Source organism: Salvelinus alpinus, chromosome 17, assembly GCF_045679555.1.
Source record: "Salvelinus alpinus chromosome 17, SLU_Salpinus.1, whole genome shotgun sequence".
NCBI classification, from domain to species: Eukaryota; Metazoa; Chordata; class Actinopteri; order Salmoniformes; family Salmonidae; genus Salvelinus; species Salvelinus alpinus.
The window spans coordinates 1,606,464-1,631,313 of NC_092102.1; the positions used below are offsets into that span (position 1 = coordinate 1,606,464).

The window sequence follows — 24,850 nt, forward strand, 5'->3', positions numbered from 1 at the left end:
GAGGAAGAGGTGAAGCGAGCGGTATCACTTTCGCCTAAATCTGTCCAAAATAAAAAATAAAAAATTCATTTTTATGGGTTTATTTTAGACCTAAACTTGTCGTCTTCCTTCCCGCAAGGGGAGAACGGACAGCCTCCCATAGCATAGCTCAGTGCTGCCACCTCTCATTGACGTCACGGAGGTTCAAGGCCGACCGCGGTACTGCAGGCGTTGTTAGCAGAAAACAGGATCTGAATGTAAAAATTGCAATCTTCGTGTGAATAAAACAATGTTTCGAAAACAATCTTGGTACCAATAATTGCTTCTAATACACCAGATGTATTGTCCTTTAACCGATTATTTTAAAATCGCACACAGAAGAAGTTATAAGGATAATTTAGTTTCTAATGGTAGCCTGCAGTATCCCGGTCGGCTTTCAACTTGAGTTACTCATTGAGAGGGCGCAGCACTCATCACATCTAGCAGTCAAGGAGGGAAATGGTCCCAATCGTTTATCCACCATTCATTTTTCCCCATAGGAAATTTTTGAAACACTTAAAATAAGAGATGTGTTTTGTGTAGGCTTTCCCTGGCATGACGTTTTGATAACAATGTAAATCTCTCTTGGACAAGGTGACTTTTATTAATATATGTGGCTCTATTTACTCTCAGACTCAAGACTACAAATCCCTGCAAGCTCCAGCACGTAATCTCCAGTTGACACCTTTGCCAACAGGTATTGTGCCAATTTAAAACTTGCACTAAACAGTTCACAGAACTGTCAATTTTAAGATATTGGCACCATTTCCTTGTTTGACCGCTAGGTTTTATAGCTATTATGACTCATACCGTGGTTCTCTGTTCGAAACTGCTGGGAATTTAGAAGTCTTTAACTTCTGATTTCAGTGCATTCCATAAAATATTAACCCCAGTCGGCGCTAGTTTTTAAAAATCCAATTTCACAGTTGTTTTGAAAGGTCATCCAACTTGGAATTCCAGGTCGGATTTCCAACCTGAAGATCACTTGACATCATGACTTGACCTAGTTTTGTTCAGATTTCCCAGTTGCCTTGAAATCTCCATTATCATCACAGATGATCCATTATATCACAGAGTTTCTAAACCCAGAGGCACAACATCGCAAGACTTCCGTGAACGCTTGCGAAACAGACCAGGTCGGGGTTTGAAAAGTGAATGAGAATTAAAAACGTATTATCTAAAAAGGAACAACCTAAATTTGAGCCCATGTTTTAAGTAGTTGAACATCAGACCTTGTGAAAGTGACAAACTGAAAGGTATTCTTTTTTGTCAAAAACTATTTCATATCAAAGGAGTGCCTTTGATTTGACAGGCTGCACATACGCAGTTTGGCACGAGACGACTGTTCGAGCCGATGACATGAGCTTTGCTAGCCAACGTCGGCATGACATCGCCTACAAGTGTGATCGGGGATTTCTAACGGAGAAGCAATTTTAGCCTCATAATGTACTTTCTTTGATTATATTGACCAGACACTCAAGTGGCCGCTCTAGAAATGGAAGGCAGTCAGGAGGAGGCAATATCAAGTGGGATCATTCTAGCCAATGAGAGGGCAGATATGAGTGTGACCAACAGGCACAACTTTGATATAAAGGCTGCAGCCCAAACACTTTGTTTTTACCCTCTCAGCCCTAGCACTAGCCACTTTCCTTTGGGGAAATCCCAGTCGAAACCGGATGCAGTTTAAATGCTACCATAAGTGGAGGTCCAATTCACGAACGTTGCCCCATCGGTCCTCCGATTTAGCTTGAAGGAGCTAGTGAAGAACTTTGATCACTTGTGGGGTTGATGTGACCCACAATTGTGTCACAATCAACACAGCTTAATTGTTGGCACATTAGACAAATTTATGCTAGCTTGCTAAAACATATATATATACAGTTGAAGTCGGAAGTTTACATACACCTTAGCCAAATACATTTAAAACTGAGTTTTCACAATTCCTGACATTTAATCCGAGTAACAATTCCCTGTGTAAGGTCAGTTGGGATCACCACCTTATTTTAAGAATGTGAACTGTCAGAATAATAGTAGAGAGTGATTTATTTCAGCTTTTATTTCTTTCATCACATTCCCAGTGGGTCAGAAGTTTACATACACTCAATTAGTATTTGGTAGCATTGCTTTGAAATTGTTTAACTTGGGTCAAACGTTTCGGGGAGCCTTCCACAAGCTTCTCACAATAAGTTGGGTAAATTTTGGCCCATTCCTCCTGACAGAGCTGGTGTAACTGAGTCAGGTTTGTAGGCCTCCTTGCTCACACGCGCTTTTTTGGTTCTGCCCACACATTTTCTATAGGATTGGGGTCAGGGCTTTGTGATGGCATCTCCAATACCTTGACTTTGATGTCCTTAAGCCATTTTGCCACAACTTTGGAAGAATGCTTGGGGTCATTGTTCATTTGGAAGACCCATTTGTGACCAAGCTTTAACTTCCTGACTGATGTCTTGAGATGTTGCTTCAATATATCCACATAAATTTTCTGCCTCATGTTACCATCTATTTTGTGAAGTGCACCAGTCCCTCCTGCAGAAAAGCACCCCCACAACATGATGCTGCCACCTCCGTGCTTCACAGTTGGGATGGTGTTCTTCGGCTTGCAAGCCTCCCCCTTTTTCCTCCAAACATAACGATGGTCATTATGGCCAAACAGTTCTATTTTTGTTTCATCAGACCAGAGGACATTTATCCAAAAAGTACAATCTTTGTCCCCATGTGCAGTTGCAAACCATAATCTGGCTTTTTTTATGGCGGTTTTGGAGCAGTGGCTTCTTCCTTTCTGAGCGGCCTTTCAGGTTATGTCGATATAGGACTCGTTTTACTGTGGCTATAGATACTTTTGTACCTGTTTCCTTCAGTATCTTCACAAGGTCCTTTGCTGTTGTAAGTCTCTCTGGATAAGAGCGTCTGCTAAATGACTTAAATGTAAATGTTGTTCTGGGATTGATTTGCACTTTTCGCATCAAAGTACGTTCATCTCTAGGAGACAGAACGTGTCTCCTTCCTTAGCGGTATGACAGCTGCGTGGTCCTTTGGTGTTTATACTTGCGTACTATTGTTTGTACAGATGAACGTGGTACCTTCAGGCATTTGGAAATTGCTCCCAGGGATGAACCAGACTTGTGGAGGTCTACAATTGTTTTTCTGAGGTATTGGCTGATTTCTTTTCATTTTCCCATGATGTCAAGCAAAGATGCACTGAGTTTGAAGGTAGGCCTTGAAATACATCCACAGGTACACCTCCAATTGACTCAAATGATGTCAATTCGCCTATCAGAAGCTTCTAAAGCCATGACAAAGTTTTCTGGAATTTTCCAAGCTGTTTAAAGGCACAGTCAACTTAGTGTATGTAAACTTCTGACTCATTGGAACTGTGATACAGTGAATTATAAGTGAAATAATCTGTCTGTAAACAATTGTTGGAAAAATGACTTGTGTCATGCACAAAGTAGATGTCCTAACTGATTTGCCAAAACTATAGTTTGTTAACAAGAAATTTGTGGAGTGGTTGAAAAACTAGTTTTAATGACTCCAACCTAAGTGGATGTAAACTTCCGACTTCAACTGTGTGTATGACATTGATTTTAGAGTTGGAAAATTGTCTTTGTCTCGGAGCTAGCTTCATTAAAAAAAGAAAAACATCTGAAATTGATTGGAATAAATGACCAAACTATAAAACTAGCTAGCCAGCTAGTATGTGTAACTGTTGCTAGCTTGCCACGTTAGCTTGCTAGGTACATTAATAGCGTTCGGTTGGTTGTTTCTAATTTGAACTTTAAGATTTCCTCCAAGAATGTTGCCTCTCCTATCATCACATTGCTTGGGCAAGGACATTAAGATTGACTTTGAGTTTCCTTGTGTAAGAATTTTTCTACAACAACCAATCCCAAGAAAGGATAAGCGGGAGCTAGACAGACCGTAGTGCCGCATTGTGAACAAGGACTCCCATTGTTAGGGCAGAGAGACATGTAGGCTATTTTATCAGTATTGCTGCATTCAAAACAACTGGGAATTCAGAAAAATAAAGGTCAAATCATGACATCAGTGATCTTCAGGTCGGAAAGTCGGACCTCTAGAAAGAGGCCCGAGTTCCCGAGTTGGAATTCTGAGTTGGATGACCTTTCAAATCGATTTTTCCCAACCCGAGCAAATTGCTTTAATAGTTCCCAGTTGTTTTGAACGCGGCATAAGCTATATCCATAATCGTTGGCGCAGTTCACCTTTAAGCCAGTCAAAAGATACACTGTGTGTTAAAAAGGTGGATTGTGTGGCGTTCTTTGCCACAGTTAGAAACCGTACGGCACAAGTCTCAAAGAAATCTAAGAAACTGGACGGCAGAAAAGTTTTTGTGACTCAAGGATTTTACATCTGAAGACTTACAAGGGGTACTGGCGTTGGAAGACCGACCCTACCAGGTTCCCCTTGAGCCTGTGTAGAGATCAGATCTGTTTAATTTGGTTTTATACAGAAAAGTTGTTTGATTTAGTTTAGTTTATTCATTTTTTTATTGGTAGTTCTTATGTCTCAGGATCGGCCCCTTAAAAAAAAAAACATTTGCCTAAAGTGACATACCCAAATCTAGCTGCCTGTAGCTCAGGCCCTGAAGCAAGGATATGCATATTCTTGGTACCCTTTGAAAGGAAACACTTTGAAGTTTGTGGAAATGTGAAAGGAGTTTCGGAGAATATAACACATTAGATCTGGTAAAAGATAATACAAAGAAATAACCAACCGTTTGAAAAAATGTTTTTGTCCCATCATCTTTGAAATGCAAGAGAAAGGCCATAATGTATTATTCTAGCCCAGCTGCAATTTAGATTCATATAACATAGAAGAAGAAGTAGAAGTTCACCTTCAACGTCCAAAAGCGGAAGGCTCGTCACAGGCTCTCTTTCTATTCCTGTAAATCCACCATGGCTACTCCCGCCTCCAGTAGTTGATCTAGAAGTGTTGGAGAGACTAAAGAAAGATAGGGAGGGTGTTGATCCATCTGATTTGTTTAAGAGACGTCTGGATACTGTGCATCAGGATTTTATGGCCTTTTACACAGATGGTTCAAAAGATCCAAGGACAGGATGTACTGGGTCAGTATTTGAAGTGCAGGAACGTGGTTTCGCAATCAGGAAACCTATTACAGATCATATGGCTGTATATAGGGCGGAAATGATGGCCATACTGTTGAAAGTTAAGCCAGATTGAGTAGTTATTTGCTCTGATTCATGTGCAGTGTTAAGGAGTCTCCGGTCCTTTATATCACGTAACAGACAAGACCTGCTTTATGAGGTGCTACAAACCCATGGCAGGAGTAAAAAAATGGGTATACATATAATATTTACATGGGTCCCAGCTCATGTGGGACTGGAGGGGAACGAGGCAGTTGATGTACTGGGTAAACAAGCACTTAGTAGTGGGGATGTGGTAGTTTCGATGAGCAAGGCAGAGGCAAAAAGCATGATATAGACAGTGATGGGGGGAAAAATGGCAGGAGCAGTGGAATAGAGATACCAAGGGCAGGCATTTATTTCAATTTCAGAGGAAAGTTGGGGAGGGGAGAATGACAGGAAGGGACAGAAGAGAGGAGGTTATATTTACAAGATTAAGGATGGAACACAGCCAGTTGAATAAGACCTTAAATGTGATAGGAAAGCATCCAACAGGAAAGTGTGATTATTGACAGGAAACAGAGACCGTGGAGCATGCATTGCTACAGTGTGGGCAGTATCAGAGGGAAAGAGAGGCTGAGATCCAGTATCAGGGAGAAGGGGATACAGGAAATTAGTTTAAAGATTATGTTGAGGACAACGTCATTAGATATAGTCTCAAATATTCATTACATTAGGTGGCGGTAACACACCATAACTTTGAATGCCAACCGTTGATAAACCACACCAAAGAAGACAGGCTCTCTTTCCATTTCCCCTGAAAACCGGGTGCACCTGGTTCTATGTGCCCCGCAGAGTGTGCATTTCACGTTAGGGCCTGTCAAATGTGTGATTGGTTTACGCAGGTGATGTTGTATTGACACTTCTGGATTAAACACACACACGGACAGAAGTAGCATCTAAAGTATGATAAATAATTAATTCAACCCGCTAATTGAAATAAATGAGACAATTCTTTATTTATGAGCTGGAACACGAATGGTGACAGCTGACACTACTAGCTAGCTAGTATTGTCTGAGAGAATGCCAACGAATACATTTTGTAGCCAGTACGTAGCTAACGTACTATGGCTAGATTAGCTATGCCAACGTTAACTTTTAGCAGGTAGCTAGCTAGCTAGGAGTTTTGGTAGTTTGACCAATGCACACCCATAGGCGTTCAATGGATCGTATCACGAAAATAACTCACTAAATTGACATGGATTATTAATTGAGCCAAATATAGTAGTTAATTGTTTACAGATTGAATCCAGAGCCATATGGAGTCAGGGTGAATAGCTAGAATGAAATACTGGAATTCTGCCTCAGGATATAAACAGTACGTGTTATGTCATGGGTTAAGCATATTATTGTTCTGTTAAGACATTTCTGGAGGAAAACTTGAAAAGGTTTGGAGTGAGATGGCTGGAGTCTCACAGGCAGCCCTGAATAGCTTTGGTACTGTGTCAAAAATAAGGGCAGTGCAGGTTTGTGTCCTTTCCTCTAACCCCTAGACCACATTTGCTCTATGTTTAGGTTTGTTTGGGCTGTGGTGCGTTGCTGAGGTGATGATGGAGCCAACAGAACATGCCACAGAAGCCGACCCTCTGAAGAGGGAGGCAGTTGAGGGTGGTGGAGCGGTACCATCAGCTCAGACCAAGAAGAGTTTGGGTCTTAGCAAGTTGACCCACTGGAGGACGGCTGTCTTCTTCCTCTCCCTCTTTCTCTGCCTCATCGTCTACACCTTCTCTTTCATCATCCCCTGTCCAGTCCGGCCGCAATATCTCACCTTCTGGAACTGCACCTTCCTCCAAGCAGGTGAGGAAGAGATACAGTAACACATTATACTTGAGAAGGCAAGTTAAGAAGTGTCTTTAACGCGTAACCTTTTTTTTTTCACTATGGGACGGTTTCCCAGACACTGATTAAGCTTTGTCCTGAACTAAAAAGTCTCTAAAGAGTTCAATCGAAATAGCTTTTTAGTAGAGGACCAGGCTTAACATGTGTCTGGGGAAACAGCCCAATATGTAATGTTTGTAGATGTAAAATGTACTTCCATTCTCTCCATCACAGCCACCTATGATTTCCTGGCCTTAGAGGATGCAAGCAAAGACAAAGTGATGGATGTGCTGTTTGTGCTGGACTCGAAGGGCAATCAGAACATCAGCTGTTTTGACGCAGGTACTAGGAATGCAGGTTTTTACAGCAAAAGCTTCACGCTTTACCTTGTTAAAAGCATAACAATGAAGTGTATGTACAGTGCCTTCAGAAAGTATTCACACCGTTTGACTTTTCCACATATTGTTGTTACAGCCTGAATTTAAAACAGGACTAAACTGGCCTGAACACAATACCCCATAATGTCAGTGGAAATGAAAAGCTGAAATGTATTGAGTCAATAAGTATTCAACCCCTTTGTTATGCAAGCCTAAATACAGTGGGGCAAAAAAGTATTTAGTCAGCCACCAATTGTGCAAGTTCTCCCACTTAAAAAGATGAGAGAGGCCTGTAATTTTCATCATATGTACACTTCAACTATGACAGACAAAATGAGAAAAACATTTCCAGAAAATCACATTGTAGGACTTTTAATGAATTTATTTGCAAATTATGGTGGAAAATAAGTATTTGGTCACCTACAAACAAGCAAGATTTCTGGCTCTCACAGACCTGTAAATTCTTCTTTAAGAGGCTCCTCTGTCCTCCACTCGTTACCTGTATTAATTCTCAATAGGGGGGCGCCATTTCGACTTTGTAAAAATTCGTTCCCAAATTAAACTGCCTCGTACTCAATTCTTGCTCGTACAATATGCATATTATTATTACTATTGGATAGAAAACACTCTCTAGTTTCTAAAACCGTTTGAATTATATCTGTGAGTAAAACAGAACTCATTTTGCAGCAAACTTCCTGTCAGGAACTGAAAAATCTCAAATCGGGGGCTCTGTTCCAGGGTCAGTTTATAAATTTCCATGTAATCTATGGGTCGACATGCACTGCATACGCCTTCCCCTAGATGTCAGTAAGCAGTGAGAATTGGAATGGAGTGTCTGGGTAGTTCTGAGGCCGTATAAAAGCTCTTGGAACCGGGTGTGCACTCTTTTCAACGTTCATCATGACGCAAGACAGACCTCAGGATTGCATTCTGAAAAGCTCTCGTTATAGGCTTTAGATATATCCGGCTCTGATTTTATTCGATATAGGTGTTAAAAACATCATAATGTAGTTATTTTAAACCGAGTTATATCAGTTTATATCAGTATATTGCGATTTTCTGTATTTCATTTGTGCTGCGTTATAGTGAGTTGGACACGTCTTCGTCACATGGCTAATGTTTGCTGCTAATTCCAAAGTTGAAGACGACAATCTACAACCGAGCAACGATTCTTCTGGACAAAGGACAACTTGCACAAGATTCTGATGGAAGCTCATCAAATAGTAAGAACTATTTATGATGTTAATTCGTTGTTCTGTTGAAAAATGTTACACTACTATTCCGCCATTAATTTCGGTGCGGTCTCGCTTTAACGCACGCTGTATGTCGTAGTAACGTTAATTTTAAAATTCTAACACAGCGGTTGCATTAAGAACTAATGTATCTTTCATTTGCTGTCCAACCTGTATTTTTTAGTCAAGTTTATGATTAGTTATTGATTAGATTAGGTGCCTCTCCCAAGATTTCTCCCGACATTTTGTTGGCAGCTTGGCTACTATTCTCATTGTATAACCACGATTTGTGCCGCTAAATATGCACATTTTCGAACAAACAATATATGTATTGTGTAATATGATGTTATAGGACTGTCATCTGATGAAGTTTTGAGAAGGTTAGTGAAAAATGTAATATCTTTTGCTGGTTTATTCGCTATCGCTAACGTGCATGAATCAATGCTGCTGTGTGGTTGGCTATTGTAGTAAGCTAATATAATGCTAAATTGTGTTTTCGCTGTAAAACACTTAAAAAATCTGAAATATTGGCTGGATTCACAAGATCTTTGTCTTTCATTTGCTGTACGCTGTATGTATTTTTCATAAATGTTTTATGATGAGTATTTAGGTAATTCACGTTGCTCTCTGTAGTTATTCTAGTTGCTTTGGTGAGAGTTGTGATGGTGGCTGCAATGTAAAACTATGATTTATACCTGAAATATGCAAATTTTTCGAACAAAACATATGCTATACAATAAATATGTTATCAGACTGTCATTTGATGAAGTTGTTTCTTGGTTAGTGACTATTTATATCTTTATTTGGTCGAATTTGTGATAGCTACCTATGCAGTAAAAAAATTGTGGGAAAAAAAAGTTGTGTCTTTTGCTATCGTGGTTAGCTAATAGAAATACATATTGTGTCTTCCCTGTAAAACATTTTAAAAATCAGAAATGATGTCTGGATTCACAAGATGTGTATCTTTCATCTGGTGTCTTGGACTTGTGATTTCATGATATTTAGATGCTAGTATTTACTTGTGGCGCTATGCTAGGCTATGCTAGTCAGCTTTTTTACTGATGAGGGTGCTCCCGGATCCGGGATTGGGACCAATTAGTTAATGGCACCTGTTTGAACTTGTTATCAGTATAAAAGACACCTGTCCACAACCTCAAACAGTCACACTCCAAACTCCACTATGGCCAAGACCAAAGAGCTGTCAAAGGACACCAGAAACAAAATTGTAGACCTGCACCAGGCTGGGAAGACTGAATCTGCAATAGGTAAGCAGCTTGGTTTGAAGAAACCAACTGTGGGAGCAATTATTAGGAAATGGAAGACATACAAGACCACTGATAATCTCCCTCGGTCTGGGGCTCCACGCAAGATCTCACCCCGTGGGGTCAAAATGATCACAAGAACGGTGAGCAAAAATCCCAGAACCACACGGGGGGACCTAGTGAATGACCTGCAGAGAGCTGGGACCAAAGTAACAAAGCCTACCATCAGTAACACACTACGCCGCCAGGGACTCAAATCCTGCAGTGCCAGACGTGTCCCCCTGCTTAAGCCAGTACATGTCCAGGCCCGTCTGAAGTTTGCTAGAGAGCATTTGGATGATCCAGAAGAAGATTGGGAGAATGTCATATGGTCAGATGAAACCAAAATAGAACTTTTTGGTAAAAACTCAACTCGTCGTGTTTGGAGGACAAAGAATGCTGAGTTGCATCCAAAGAACACCATACCTACTGTGAAGCATGGGGGTGGAAACATCATGCTTTGGGGCTGTTTTTCTGCAAAGGGACCAGGACGACTGATCCGTGTAAAGGAAAGAATGAATGGGGCCATGTATCGTGAGATTTTGAGTGAAAACCTCCTTCCATCAGCAAGGGCATTGAAGATGAAATGTGGCTGGGTCTTTCAGCATGACAATGATCCCAAACACACCGCCCGGGCAACGAAGGAGTGGCTTCGTAAGAAGCATTTCAAGGTCCTGGAGTGGCCTAGCCAGTCTCCAGATCTCAACCCCATAGAAAATCTTTGGAGGGAGTTGAAAGTCCGTGTTGCCCAGCAACAGCCCCAAAACATCACTGCTCTAGAGGAGATCTGCATGGAGGAATGGGCCAAAATACCAGCAACAGTGTGTGAAAACCTTGTGAAGACTTACAGAAAACGTTTGACCTCTGTCATTGCCAACAAAGGGTATATAACAAAGTATTGAGATAAACTTTTGTTATTGACCAAATACTTATTTTCCACCATAATTTGCAAATAAATAAATTAAAAATCCTACAATGTGATTTTCTGTATTTTTTTTCTTCTCATTTTGTCTGTCATAGTTGAAGTGTACCTATGATGAAAATTACAGGCCTCTCTCATCTTTTTAAGTGGGAGAACTTGCACAATTGGTGGCTGACTAAATACTTTTTTGCCCCACTGTATGGTGTGCACAGACCTGGATAGTATGACAGAACTCTGCAGGCTATCTCTGCAGTAGATTGCAACTCCCTTATATATTTTGTACATTTTAGATCTACGAACACTGAAGGGGAAGACTTTAGCAGTTCTATCTTGTCAGAAAATGTTATAGTTGGGGATGGAAATACATCACCAGAGGAGGAATAGGATAAGGGTACGGCTAAAGGCTATAAGAACTTGTTGTCTAATGTGTTCAAAACAGAGAGTTAATAAAGGAGCAGATTTCTGGTTGTGGAAGAATAGATTCAATGCATAATGAACAGACAAGGGTATGGTAGGATGTGAGTACAGTGGAGGTAAACCTAGGCATTGAGTGACAATGAGAGATGTTTTGTCTCTGGAGGCTCCAGTTAAGCCAGGTGAGATCACTGCATGTGTGGGGGTGGGACAAAAGGGCTATCTAAGGCATATTGGGCAGGGCTGGGGTTCTACAGTGAAATAAGACAATCACTAACCAAAATAGCAATAGACAAGGCATTTTGACATTAGGGAGAGGCATGTGTAGCCGAGTGATCATAGGGTCCAGAGGTATTGTAGCCCAAGAATTAGCTGGTGGACCTCTTTGGCGAGCCGGGAGATGGGCCTAGTTCGAGGCTAGCTCAAGGCTAACTGGTGCTTGCTTCGGGACAGAGACGTTAGCCAGAAGTAGCCACTCGGATTGCAGCTAGCTAGCTGCGATGATCCGGTGTAAAGGTTCAGAGCTTGCGGTAGGAATCAGGAGATGTGGTAGAGAAAAAGCAGTCCGATATGCTCTGGCTTGATATCGCGCTGTGTAGGCTGGCAGGTATTGACCGATCTGAGGCTGGCTGGTGTCCAAGTTAACGGTGAAGACCGCTAGCAGTGGCTAATTGACTACTAGCTAGTAGCTAGTTAGCTGGCCAGCTCTGATGGCGGTTCCGGTTCTAAAGTATAAAAATAGCAGATCCTTACCACATTGGGTGAGGCCGGTTGCAGGAGAGTATATTCAGTCCGTAGATGGAAAGTGAGATTAAAATATACGGAAAAAACGAGGAAAAATATATTTACACTGGACAAGACAAAACACACGTCCGACTGCTATGCCATCTTGGAACATTAAGCTTGAGGCCCTGGGTCTCAACCCCGCCCTGTGCAATTGGGTCCTGGACTTCCTGACAGGCTGCCGCCAGGTGGTAAAGGTGAGAAGCAACATCTCCACTTCGCTGATCCTCAACGCTGGGGCTCCACAAGGGTGCGTGCTCAGCCCCCTCATGTACTCCCTGTTCACCCATGACTGCGTGGTCATGCACGCTTCTAACTGAAATCATCCAGTTTGTAAACAACACAACAGTAGTAGGCTTGATTACAGGAGGTTGAAGAAATTTGGCTTGTCAGCTGAAGTCCTCACAAACTTTTACAGATGCACAATTGAGAGCATCCTGTCGGGCTGTATCACCGCCTGGTACAGCAACTGCACTGCCCACAACCGTAGGGCTCTCCAAACTACCTGCCCTCCAGGACACCTACAGCACCCGATGTCACAAGAAGGCCAAAAAGATCATCAAGGACAACAACCACCCAGGCCACTGCCTGTTCACCCCGCTACCATCCAGATGGCGAGGTCAGTACAGGTGCACCAAAGCTCGGACCGAGAGACTGAAATACATCTATCTCAAGGCCATCAGACTGTTAAACAGCCATCACTAGCACAGGGATGCTGCTGTCTACATACAGACTTGAAATTATTGGCCACTTTATTAAATGGAACATTAGTCACGTTAATAATGTCACTTTAATAATGTTTACATATCTTGCATTACTCATCTCATATGTATATACTGTATTCTATACTATCTATTGCATCTTAGCCTATGCACTCTGACATTGCTCATTCATATATTTACCGGGTAGAGACTGTTGTGCAGTGACACGGGTCTCTGAGTTTGTTTGGGTTCAACCCCCCCCCCATTATCTGGATTGTTCTCTACAATATTATAACCTTAATATTCTTACCTAACACTGTAAGGTCATATTTTATAACTTAGCTAGCAGTGGAGGCTGCTGAGAGGAGAACGGTTCATAACAATGGCCGGAACGTAGAAGATGGAATGGCATCAAACACCTGGAAACCATGTGTTTGATTTATTTGTTACCATTCCACTGTCTCAGCTATGGCTGGGTTAAAAAATAAAATTATTAAATATAAGCAGTGTATAAAATTAACCCCCCCCAAATGTGGGTAGATTTAGGTATTGGCAGATAAGTATGTCTATTTCACCAGCCACGTAGGCAGGTGGTCAATTTACAGGGCTCTACAGTGTGAGCATTACATTCGCATTTGCAAATAAAAGTAGAGTAAAATTGGAAAGGATTTCTGAAGTATTGATAACACAAATTTACTGTGGGTTGACTGGTTTAGTACAAGGTAATTTGAGGTAATGTGTCCACTGTTCAACCATACTGTTACACATCGTTCAGCATTCAAAAAGCAAAACCACAGGATATTATGTTACATAATGTGATTTGCTCACACGTACACAACTGAATTTCAATTATGACATTTTTTTCTTAAAGGGGTCACTGGGTTCAAAGTGTTAAAGACATCATTTAGATGGGGGTTTGTTTTCAACAAAATTTCAACTATTGCTGGTACAATACAGTAAGCATTAGTGGAGAAATATTTGCCGTATTCTCAGTTAAAAATGACTTTGGCCTTATTTAGTCAAGCAAATAGACCATGGTGGCTATACAAAGGCAAACTCTTTAGTCAGCAGAGTTAATATTCAAACATCGGATTTCTCTTAGAGATTATTGACCTAGTTTGACCCAGTACGAAATTAGTTGTTAGAAATTGTACATAATCCAAATTCAAATCCTGCAAGATAATTGGTCTGTGATAACTACTTCAACATTTTGCGTTTTTTTTCCTTCTAGGTACTGTACTATGGTCTGTCAAGTAAATGTTTATTTTACGTGTTTGCTCCCAGATTCAGAAATGAGAAGACCAGAGGGAGGAGTGGACTTTCCCAGTGAAAATCTGAGAGGCATCTCCAAAGAACTCATCTTCATGGCAATGTTTGGATGAGTTGTAGAAATCCAGTTTGGTCCTCCACTACCTTTTCTCCAAGTACTGCTCCTCTAGAATGTGAGCAGAGTAGAACTGAATACCATTGTCATTCCGTATCAAAGATAATAATTGTATTGTAGATTCTGCATTAAAGTTTCTCGGGCAATATTTATCGAACTGAAGAGTCCCTCTTGTTTTTTTTGTATTGAAGAGATGTCTGACATCATGACACCAAGACCAACTCTGTCACTTGGTTTTTCAATTATTTAATTTATTAAAATGTACCTACATGAAATATACATGTATTTGAACAAGATTAAAAAAATAAAATATTTCAAAACAGAATGTCACACATCAAGTAATAGCCATCGTCACTCAAAGCATGACTGAGGTGCAGTGTGAAGCCTATACCTGTAGACTGACATTTTAAAATCAAATACATAAAACAGCATTTCAAAAAAACAATGCAACTCCTGTCATATACAGTACAAGGGTATAAAGTAAGAAATAGGCTATATTGTGGCTCAACCGTGGTAACTTGTCCATGCAACAAATACTACTGGGTATAGGAATAAAACGGCAACTGGATTATAGTCAAACATTTACTCAAACATACAAGATTTCATCAAATAGCCATCCCTTTTAAAGATCACATCTTCCCTATTTGAGGTATGGTTTCAGTGTTTGCATATTAAATATTAAGTTGTTTCTGGTTACATATTCTCAGGTGTTTTTCAACCAAAAGCCAACATGTTCACACAACAATGGGTCTCAAAAAATATTTTCACATCAAACAACTTCTATGTAGGTCACTTATTTTCAAATAAGTTTTTCTAATAACTGTGTGTGTGTGTATATATATGTTCACCAATATATGAATTAATCCAAAATATATTCAGTGCTGTAAAATATACATCTAAGAAGCAAGTGTACTGTTTCTGTGTTAAAGGCCCAGTGCAGTCAAAATTAGTTTTTCCTGTGTTTTATATCATATTGTACAACAGTTGATGAAACTAACACTGTAAAAGTATGAAAAAATGTGATCAGTGTTATTTCCTGATAGGTCCTTCTAATCAGCAGGTTTGCATGGGCGGGATTTTCGACTTTCCATGGTGATATCACCATGCGGTAAATTGGTTAATAGACCAATAACAAAAAGAGTTCCAAACCACTCTGGCAATAACAGCTAGTTTTCAGTTTCCTCCTCCCTACTCAACCCAGTCCCATACAGTCCTAGGAACATTCTTGCTTGAGAAATAGTTATTTGCTAAAAAGCTACTTTTTCCCATTTTAACGGAATTTTAACTTACAGTAAGGTACTTAATTGTTACCCAGAAATTATTTAAAATGTATAGAAAACATCTGCATTGGGCCTTTAGGCAAATGGAGTGGTCTTGCATGGCTCAACTGTATCAGACTTATTGCTTCAATGTGACCAATATTCTGCTTTATGGAAAAGACAGCCATATTCTCCACCCTTTGTACTAAAAACCCATCTGCCACCAAATGCACCTAGATAAAACAGACGTGAGAACATCTTAACAGGTTTACTGCATAGCATTCATGTGTTGGTGCACATTGCAGGTGCATTACTAAATGTTAATGTGTTATGCCACTAGGCTAGGGGCTATCAAACTTATAGCCCACTAGGCTTTTCATGAATACAACTCATTTATAAATGTAGGATCTAGATCCCATCTACTAAGAGTGTACTTGTTGCCACTGAGTTCATATTTGAGTATTTGTGCATCAGGAGCAGCAGGAGAATGCAGCACAACATCACGAGAAGCAGCGACAGAGGAGTCGTAATAGAACTAGGCACGAAGATGGCCGATATAGCAGCCTTATATAGGTTCACCCTGACACTGAAAAGGACAATCAAAACAGGTGCTACTACAAAGGTTTTATATATGTGATGTAGTACTGACATAGTATTACACAGGTACCGTACTCTTCATCTGATGTAGTAATACTACACAGGTACTATTAATCTGATGAAACATAGTCTAGAGAGAAAGAGTGGCAAGAAAACAAATCCAATCAGAAAATGGAAGGCTAATCCTGTGGCCAGATGGATACAAACAAAATGTGTTCTGTACAAGCTCTGTCCTCTTCTAAAGTAGACCCACCTTACACACAAGGGCTGTCACTAGGCAACACTTCCCTACAGTGTAATTACTGATGAAGGGCAATGGAAATGGTTCTTTTCAGCTGGTCAAGGCTTTGTGTTAAAAGTCCCCCGAGTGGGATAGTGCAGATTGTCAGTAAACCGTCATCCTTTCATTTCTGTTCCATCCATTTGACCAGTGGGACTCCATCAACGTCCGTCTGTCCGATCATCTGCCTGTCAGTCCATCTGTCAGTACCTCCTTTTCCCGAGCTTCCCAGTGTCTGTCATGCAGGTTTTAGGCCGAAGCGCTGCAAGATTAGAAACCAAATATGGTTTTGGTTCATTAGTGTCGAAAAAATGAAGGCTGCTTCACACACAAAAATAGACAAAACATCAGAAATTCAATGTATTTCCCCCCCCCCCTTGTTTTCAGCAGGCAGGGGGGAAATTCACACAAACGTTTGTGTCTTTGATATGTTTAAAAGACACTGAAACATTTGGGTTGATAAGTGTGGAAATATCAGCTCTGAAATACCAATATTGATAATGTAGCTTTTAGTTTCATTTGCTTCTCACTGATTATTGTATTATACCTGGTATTTTTAAATGTATACAGTATATACTGAACTGCTTTGCTTACCTGGATCAGCTGTTTGTTTCTTCTTGTGGTGATGAACTATCTCGTTCTCATTGGTCATCTTCACATCTTGGTCCTCCACATAAATGCTGCAAAACAACACAAGGAGGGGAAAACACACCAGTTTCACTTGAGTCTTCGCATAATCTGGCCAGGTATATGAAAGACTGGAGCATGGGAGCTGCGGATAACACAAAAACTAAGGACGGATTGACTGACGGCAACAAAGCTTGACGCGAGCAGGTCCAAGTCTTGTGTCTTATAATGAAGTTACAGAAAGGTGAAGAGACATGAGTGACAAGGGACGAGGAGGTCTGTTTGGAACTACTGTAGAAGGACTTGGCATCACAAGTCAAGCTGTGGGTTGGAGGTGGGTTGACTGGGGTGATTTGGGGACATGAACACAACTTTTTATAACATGACTTTACCACGGGGGGGCTGACTGACAAGGCTAATGAGGGACTCTGTTACTCACTGTTTCAAATCGCGATGTCTGCTACCGCGGGGGCTGGAGTAGAGAGAGCACATCTCCGTTGAACACGAGTCACAAAGAGGTATACTTCAGTGCTAATTACACACTGTTATAACTGATAGGAACATCTGTCCTTGAAAATACAGAGTTTCTCCCACTATGGTAGCCAAGGTCTCCTGCCATATGAAAAAACTCACATCATGTGAAAATGGTAAATGACTTCACATGCTCATGTTGACTGCAGCTAGACAGAAGAACCAATAAGAATGTGTGCAAGTTGATGGACAAGCAGCAAAACCTATCCGCACATGCGTGAATTTCTATGGACAGGGAAATAATTTGCTTATATCTGGCTGTAGCAGCCAATCCCATGCTGGGTTACCTGATGACAGTGTTCCTTTCACGGTGGGCAATGTGGGCGTTGTCGGTGAAGAGGATGGTGTGGTAGAGCACCGCCGGGTCACAGGTGGGCAGGATGCCCCGCGCCGCCTGGCTCACACTGTCCAAGATGCCGTTATACACCAGGAGGTCATCTACTAGCAGCTACACAAGGAAGGCTTACTGTAGTCATTCATTTATTACCCCTTATTTAAGCCCAGAAAGTTTAACAGAGAACAGACTCTTGTTTACAGCAATGTGTATATAGATATGTATTGATGTGTATATAGAGTGCATTTGGAAAATATTCAGACCCCTTGACATTTTCCACATTTTGTTACGTTACTGCCTAATTCTAAAATTGATTAAATATACATATCTACAGGAACGTCTGTCCTGTATATTGTTTTTTCCCCCTCATCAATCTACACACAATACCCCATAATGACACCAAAAATTTGAATGTTTTGCTAATTTATAAAAAATACAAAATTTAAATATGACATTTACATAAGTATTCAGACCCTTTACTAAGTACTTTGTTGAAGCACCTTTGGCATGGATTACAGCCCCGAGTCTTCTTACCACCCTGCATCCCACTGCTGGCTTGCTTCTGAAGCTAAGCAGGGTTGGTCCCTGGATGGGAGACCAGATGCTGCTGGAAGTGGATATGGAGGGCCAGTAGGAGGCACCTTTTCCTCTGCTCCCCAAAAATATCCCAATGCCCCAGGGCAGTGATTGGGGACATTGCCTTGTGTAGGGTGCTGTCGTTCGGATGGGGAGTTAAACGGGTGTCCTGACTCTCTGTGGTCACTAAAGATCCCATGGCACTTATTGTAAGAGTAGGGGTGTTAACCCTGGTGTCCTGGCTAAATTCCCAATCTGGTCACCTAATCATCCCCAGCTTACAATTGGCTAATTTCTCTCCCCTGTAACTATTCCCCAGGTTGTTGCTGTAAATGAGAATGTGTTCTCAGTCAACTTACCTGGTAAAACAAGGGTACAAAAAAATCTGCTTTGTTGGCACACCTGTATTTGGGGAGTTTCTTCCATTCTACTCTGCAGATCCTCTCAAGCTCTGTCAGGTTGGATGAGCGTCACTGCACAGCTATTTTCAGGTCTCTCCAGAGATGTTAGATCGGGTTCAAGTCTGGGCTCTGACTGAGCCACTCAAGGACATTCAGAGACATGTCCCGAAGCCACTTCTGTGTTGTCTTGGCTGTGTGCTTATGGTCATTTTCCTGTTGGAAGGTGAACCTTCACCCCAGTCAGGTCCTAAACACTCTGGAGCAGGTTTTCATCAAGAATCTATGTACTTTGCGACGTTCATCTTTCCCTCGATCCTGACTAGTCTCCCAATCTCTGCCGCTGAAAAACATCCCCACAGCATGATGCTGCCACTACCACACTTCATCATAGGGATGGTGCCAGGTTTCCTCCAGACGTGACACTTGGCATTCAGGCCAAAGAGTGCAACTTGGTTTCATCAGACCAGAGAATCTTGTTTCGAATGGTCTTAGAGTCTTTAGGTGCCTTTTGGCAAACTCCAAGTGGGATTTCATGTGCCTTTAGCTGACGAGTGGCTTCCGTCTGGCCACTCTACCATAAAGGCCTGATTGGTGGAGTGCTGTAGAGATGGTTGTCCTTCAGGAAATTTCTCCCATCTCCACAGAGGAACTCTAGAGCTATGTCAGAGTGACTATCGGGTTCTTGGTCACCTCTCTGACCAAGTCTCTTCTCCCCCGTTTGCTGAGTTTGGCCGGGTGGCCAGCTCTAGGAAGCGTTGTGGTGGTTCCAAACTTCTTCCATTTAAGAATGATGGAGGCCACTGTGTAATTGGGGACATTCAATACTGCAGAAATAGTTTGGTACCCTTCCCCAGATCTGTGCCTAGAAACAATCCTGTCTCGGAGCTCTACGGACAATTCCTTCGACCTCGTGGCTTGGTTTTTGCTCTGACGTGCACTGTCAACTGCAGGACCTTATATAGACAGGTGTGTGCCTTAACAAATCATGTCCAATCAATTGAATTTATCACAGGTGGACTCCAGTCAAGTTGTAGAAACATCTCAAGGATGATCAATGGAAACAGGATGCATATGAGCTTAATTTCAAGTCTCATAGAAAAGGGTCTGAATACTTGTGTAAATAAGGTATCTGTTTTTTATTTTTGATACATTTCTAAACATTTCTAAAAACCTGTTTTCGCTTTTTTATTATGGGGTTGTGTGTGTAGATTGATGAGGACTTAAATTTTTTTAAATCAATTTTAGAATAAGGCTGTAAGGTCTGTTTGGAAAAAGTCAAGGGGTCTGAATACTTTCCGAATGCACTGTAGATATGTATATTTAGATATGTATAGATGTGTATATAGATATCTATAATGTAATTGTTCTTTATTGTTGTTTGACAGGTCGTCAATGTAAAAAAAAAAAAAAAATCTTAATTTACTTACCTGTGTAAATAAAGGTGAAATAAAACTCGGGAAGAATTCCTAATAATAGTACTTTATTAGACCATTATAGTCTGAAATTATCCTTATTCTGCTTTGCTCCCAAGTCCTAACATCTGTGTCTCTCTGATGAATATGGTCTGTGTTACTGTACTGAGGAGGAGAGAGAAGACTGACTTACCCCAAACTCCTTTACCCCCCTCTGTGGTGTCTTGGAGTAGTTCCACAGTTTGATCATGGACACGGTCACCGGCTGGTCAAATATGAGATACACCCGATTCACCAGTCCGGGGAGTACCGGTGCTAGCCACATGTGTATGCCATCATGAGTGTTGTTCACTCCATCTACCAGCTTATCTGGAGTCCTCACGTCACCGTTCACACTGTCCAGGACATTCACACTGTCTGGGAACGCAGCGATATCTTGAAGCATTGTTTAAAGAATGGACTCGGCCAAACTGCGTTGACTACTATGTCATTACTCCTGCCATTTCCATTTCCTCTACTGGACGCCACCCTTTTACTATTTCAGGGTACATTTATAGTTTGGGAGTTCACCAAACTTGGTCCAGGGAAGGTACATGAGGTTCCCACTATATGAACAAGCTACAAAATTGGCTATATCGAAATTCCGTTAAAAAAAATATATGAAAACAAAAACTAGTGTGGTTAAGGTTAGGGTTAGGTTTAAAAACAGATTTTAAGAAGAGAAATTGTAGAACTAGGCGGTGCTTCTGACTTTGCAACTTGGCCAGATATTGACGACCGGTACAGGGAGAGCAGGCTTTCGTTCCACACCAGCACTAAACACACCTGATTCAACTAATCATCACACCCTTGATTGACTGAATAAGGTATTTTAATGCTCGGCTAAAACTAAAACCGCTACACCCTGTGGATTTCTAGGACCGGGGTTTATGGCCAGACTTGAAGTCTCATGCTGGCTAGCTCAGCCAGTCAGGTCAAGTGAGACTAGTGACCACTGGGTGTAAGTGTAGATTGCAGCAGTGGTGGTTCTCAGTGTGTGTGTATGCGTTTGTGGTGTTAACATTGTAGGTAGGATACTGTTGTCACTGAGGGGTATCTTCTTGTTGTTTTGGTCATAGAACTCCAGGCCGTTCATGCCAATGTAGTAGGGGTCACCCCAGGTGGTCAGCAGCTGCAGCTGGAAGATGACTGGTGGGTCAAGGGTTAAGGAAGAGACGTGGAGCCGTGTACACACTTAGGACTTTTACAGTCATCAAGTAATTTAGTGATCACAGTATCTCAAGCAGGCAAAACTGGTTGTAATGACATTGAATATGTACAGTATGTCTTTTATGAAAGGTAAAATATATACTGTATATTGTCAATTCTATCTACTAAAAGGTGAAATATTTTGTTTGTAAAAGTTATGCACTGGTCGCAGAATTTCTGTATGTAAGGTGACATGTTACGTTAGTAAAGGCAGCGGGCCAAATCTGTGTGATTTCTGAAGATGTAAAAAAAATTGTATAACATTTTCGTTGTTGGACATAAGACTATACAATCACCAGTAAATCAGCTGAAAGTGATTTTAATTTAGAAAATATTCTAAATGAAAGTATTCTCACGCATAAATAGAGAGAAATATGTGATCTTAGCCCAATGTAATCAGGGTTTGATATTATGTTTTTGTCAAATACTATATCTGTTTAGGCTTCTTGTGTACAAATTATTTATAATTATGTTCTGGACCCCCGACCATCCGCTTAAGAAAAAATCGTCCCATGGCTGAATGTAGTTGGGGACCCCTGCTATAGGCCTTATATTCTGTGGGACTATGTCTTGTGTGCAGCAGGAGGAAGGATACATCCACAAGGCATGATGGGGGCCTCGTAGTCCATGCTGGCTTGCTCCTGTCTTCTGGAGCCAGGCCTGAAAACCATCGGAAGACACAAACCTTAAAATGACATCTCATATTGTATTGCATTACAGTAGTAGAGCATATGAATTATCGTATCAATGATTCATTTGATACATCACTAGGTGTTTGGCACAGTGGGGATAATAGACAGAATGCTATTTTACGAGATGCTAAAACAATTAGCCTGGTCCCAGATCTGTTTGTGCCGTCTCGCCAACTCGTATGGTCATTAGTAAGACATCCCAAACCGATATGGGACCAGACTAGCCTACAAGTAAGTAGTCACTTGAGTGTGTAGGCCGAGTCCTCTACTGTGCTGTTGACCAGGCCAGTGGTGGGGGTCTGGAGAAAGTCGATGAAGAGGATCTCCTGAGCAAAGTCAAAGTGACAGTTCCCTGGTCCCTTCCTGATGAGGAAGCCCTCTGCTGGAGAGATGAGCCTATCGTCCAGAGACACATGGATCACCTTCACCTGGAGAACACATGAATAGGAAATGGTTATCTTAACAAATGTTTTCGTAAGGAATAGGGATTCACCCCTTAACAAAAAAAAAATTCTCAGTCAATATTCAAATATCTTTAAGGATCTATAATGTATAGTAATTGCATATATTGTAAATGCACACTTACGGAGCATCGTATATATTTATAGAACTACAATGCACTGCACCGTTAATGACAAGACTCACAAATGCAAAAGCAACCTACAGGGCCCAGATATTTCATTTTGAATTGACACTTCCACCAGGCTACTAAAGCCAGTTCTCCATCCCAGTGACCCTCTCTCTCACCCCTCTGTAGGAGTCCTCCGGGGTCTTGTTGTAGTTCCAGATGCGGAGGCCAGCCACCGTCTGGGCCTTGTCAAAGTTCACCGTCAGGGTGTGGTGCTGGCCACAGGAGAATGGAATCAGCCACATGTGCTGGTCCTCAGTGGTGATGTTGTGGCCATCAATGAGTCTGGACAGAGGAGAGAGAGACACCTCACTGGTGATTCAGGAATATGTTGGAAATTAAAACTTACAGTTACGCAGTAACTAGTTAACTACACATGGTTGATGATATTACTAGTTTAACTAGCTTGTCCTGCGTTGCATATAATCAATGCGGTGCCTGTTAATTTATCATCGAATCACAGCCTACTTTGCCAAACGGATGATGATTTAACAAGCGCATTCGCGAAAAAAGCACTGTCGTTCCACCAATGTACCTAACCATGAACATCAATGCCTTTCTTAAAATCAATACACAAGTATATTTTTTTAAACCTTCATGTTTAGTTAAAAAAAAATCATGTTAGCAGGCAATATTAACTAAGGACATTGTGTCACTTCTCTTCGTTCTGTGCAAGCAGAGTCAGGGTATATGCAGCAGTTTGGGCCGCCTGGCTCGTTGCGAACTGTGTGAAGACCATTTCTTCTTAACAAAGACCGTAATTCATTTGCCAGAATTATACATAATTATGACATAACATTGAAGGTTGTGCAATGAAACAGCAATATTTACACTTAGGGATGCCACCCGTTCGATTAAATACGGAACGGTTCCGTATTTCACTGAAAGAATAAACGTTTTGTTTTCGAAATGATAGTTTCCGGATTTGACCATATTAAATGACATAATGTTCATATTTCTGTGTGTTTATTACATTATAATTAAGTCTATGATTTGATATTTGACAGAGCAATCTGACTGAGCGGTGGTAGCCAGCAGCAGGCTCGTAAGCATTCATTCAAACAGTACTTTCCTGCGTTTGCCAGCAGCTCTTTGCAATGCTTGAAGCACAGTGCGGTTTATGACTTCAAGCCTATCAACTCCCGAGATTAGGCTGGCAATACTATAGTGCCTATAAGAACATCCAATAGTCAAAGGTATATGAAATACAAATGGTATAGAGAGAAATAGTCCTATAATAACTACAACCTAAAACTTCCTACCTGGGAATATGGAAGACTCATGTTAAAAGGAACCACCAGCTTTCATATGTTCTCAGCAAGGAACTTAAACGTTAGCTTTTTTACATGGCACATATTGCACTTTTACTTTCTTCTCCAACACTGTGTTTTTGCATTATTTAAACCAAATTGAACATTATTTATTTGAGACTAAATTGATTTTATTTATGTATTATATTAAGTTAATATAAAAGTGTTCATTCAGTATTGTTGTAATTGCCATTATTACAAATATATATATTTAAAAAAAATATTTATACATTTAATTCATTGTTTGACTGAGGGACCTTACAGATAATTGTATGTGTGGGCTACAGAGATGAGGTAGTCATTCAAAAATTATGTTTAACACTATTGTTGCACACAGAGTGATACAGAGAAAGGGGAGCAGGCAGGGAGAGAGAGGATCGGGGCAGGCAGAGAGACAGTCAGAACCGTGCACATAGACTATATCTTGGTAATCTAGCAATGCCTCGTAAATTCACCAAAATGTATATATGAAAGTAGGCTACATATTAGGCTATCAATGAGTATGGCTAAGCTATTATTCATAGTGCCAGTGAATTGAAGTTGAACATAGCCAAATGCATCTGTTTAATTAGGCCTATTGTGCAATAACAAGTTATGCCTATAGCTTATTTAATGAAACCCTGGCTAGCTGTTGATGTCTTAGGTCAGGGGTCTCCAACCCTGTTCCTGGAGAGCTACCAACCGTCCTGTAGGTTTCTGCTCCAACCCCAGTTGTAACTAACCTGATTCAGCTTATCAACCAGCTTTTGAAACAGATGCGCTAGATTAGGGTTGGAGTGAAAACCTGCAGGATCGTAGCTCTCCACGAACAGGGTTGGAGAGCCCTGTCCTTGGCAATAGATC

The 24,850-nt window shown here is 41.1% G+C and overlaps 2 protein-coding genes across 5 annotated transcripts in view; one reads left to right on the forward strand and one right to left on the reverse strand.

The window, feature by feature from the left end:
- Nucleotides 1–477: 477 nt before the first annotated feature.
- On the forward strand, nucleotides 478–14,269 carry LOC139541944 (protein FAM234A-like). 2 transcript variants are annotated; one of them, XM_071346865.1, is made up of 4 exons: nucleotides 478–715; nucleotides 6,696–6,977; nucleotides 7,233–7,340; nucleotides 14,013–14,269. In XM_071346865.1, exons 2-4 carry the CDS (start codon nucleotides 6,728–6,730, stop codon nucleotides 14,108–14,110), a joined length of 456 nt encoding a protein of 151 aa, XP_071202966.1. In that variant the 5' UTR covers nucleotides 478–715; nucleotides 6,696–6,727; the 3' UTR covers nucleotides 14,111–14,269. The 2 variants fall into 2 exon arrangements, with proteins under 2 accessions (XP_071202966.1, XP_071202965.1); XM_071346864.1 differs by lacking the exon at nucleotides 478–715 and adding an exon at nucleotides 4,910–5,102.
- A 73-nt stretch (nucleotides 14,270–14,342) lies between these two features.
- The window catches only part of LOC139541941 (katanin-interacting protein-like), a 40,626-nt gene continuing 30,118 nt past the window's right edge, over nucleotides 14,343–24,850 (reverse strand). For 2 of the 3 annotated variants that reach the window (XM_071346857.1, XM_071346858.1), the window contains exons 17-25: nucleotides 22,817–22,982; nucleotides 22,313–22,497; nucleotides 21,973–22,037; nucleotides 21,207–21,317; nucleotides 20,323–20,564; nucleotides 17,694–17,854; nucleotides 17,315–17,347; nucleotides 16,843–16,928; nucleotides 14,343–16,510 (exon numbers count right to left, since the gene is read on the reverse strand). In XM_071346857.1, the coding sequence (XP_071202958.1) occupies nucleotides 16,452–16,510; nucleotides 16,843–16,928; nucleotides 17,315–17,347; nucleotides 17,694–17,854; nucleotides 20,323–20,564; nucleotides 21,207–21,317; nucleotides 21,973–22,037; nucleotides 22,313–22,497; nucleotides 22,817–22,982 (1,108 nt within the window). In that variant the 3' untranslated portion in view covers nucleotides 14,343–16,451. The remainder of the gene's footprint in view (nucleotides 16,511–16,842; nucleotides 16,929–17,314; nucleotides 17,348–17,693; nucleotides 17,855–20,322; nucleotides 20,565–21,206; nucleotides 21,318–21,972; nucleotides 22,038–22,312; nucleotides 22,498–22,816; nucleotides 22,983–24,850) is intronic. The other variant, XM_071346859.1, reaches the window with a different exon arrangement.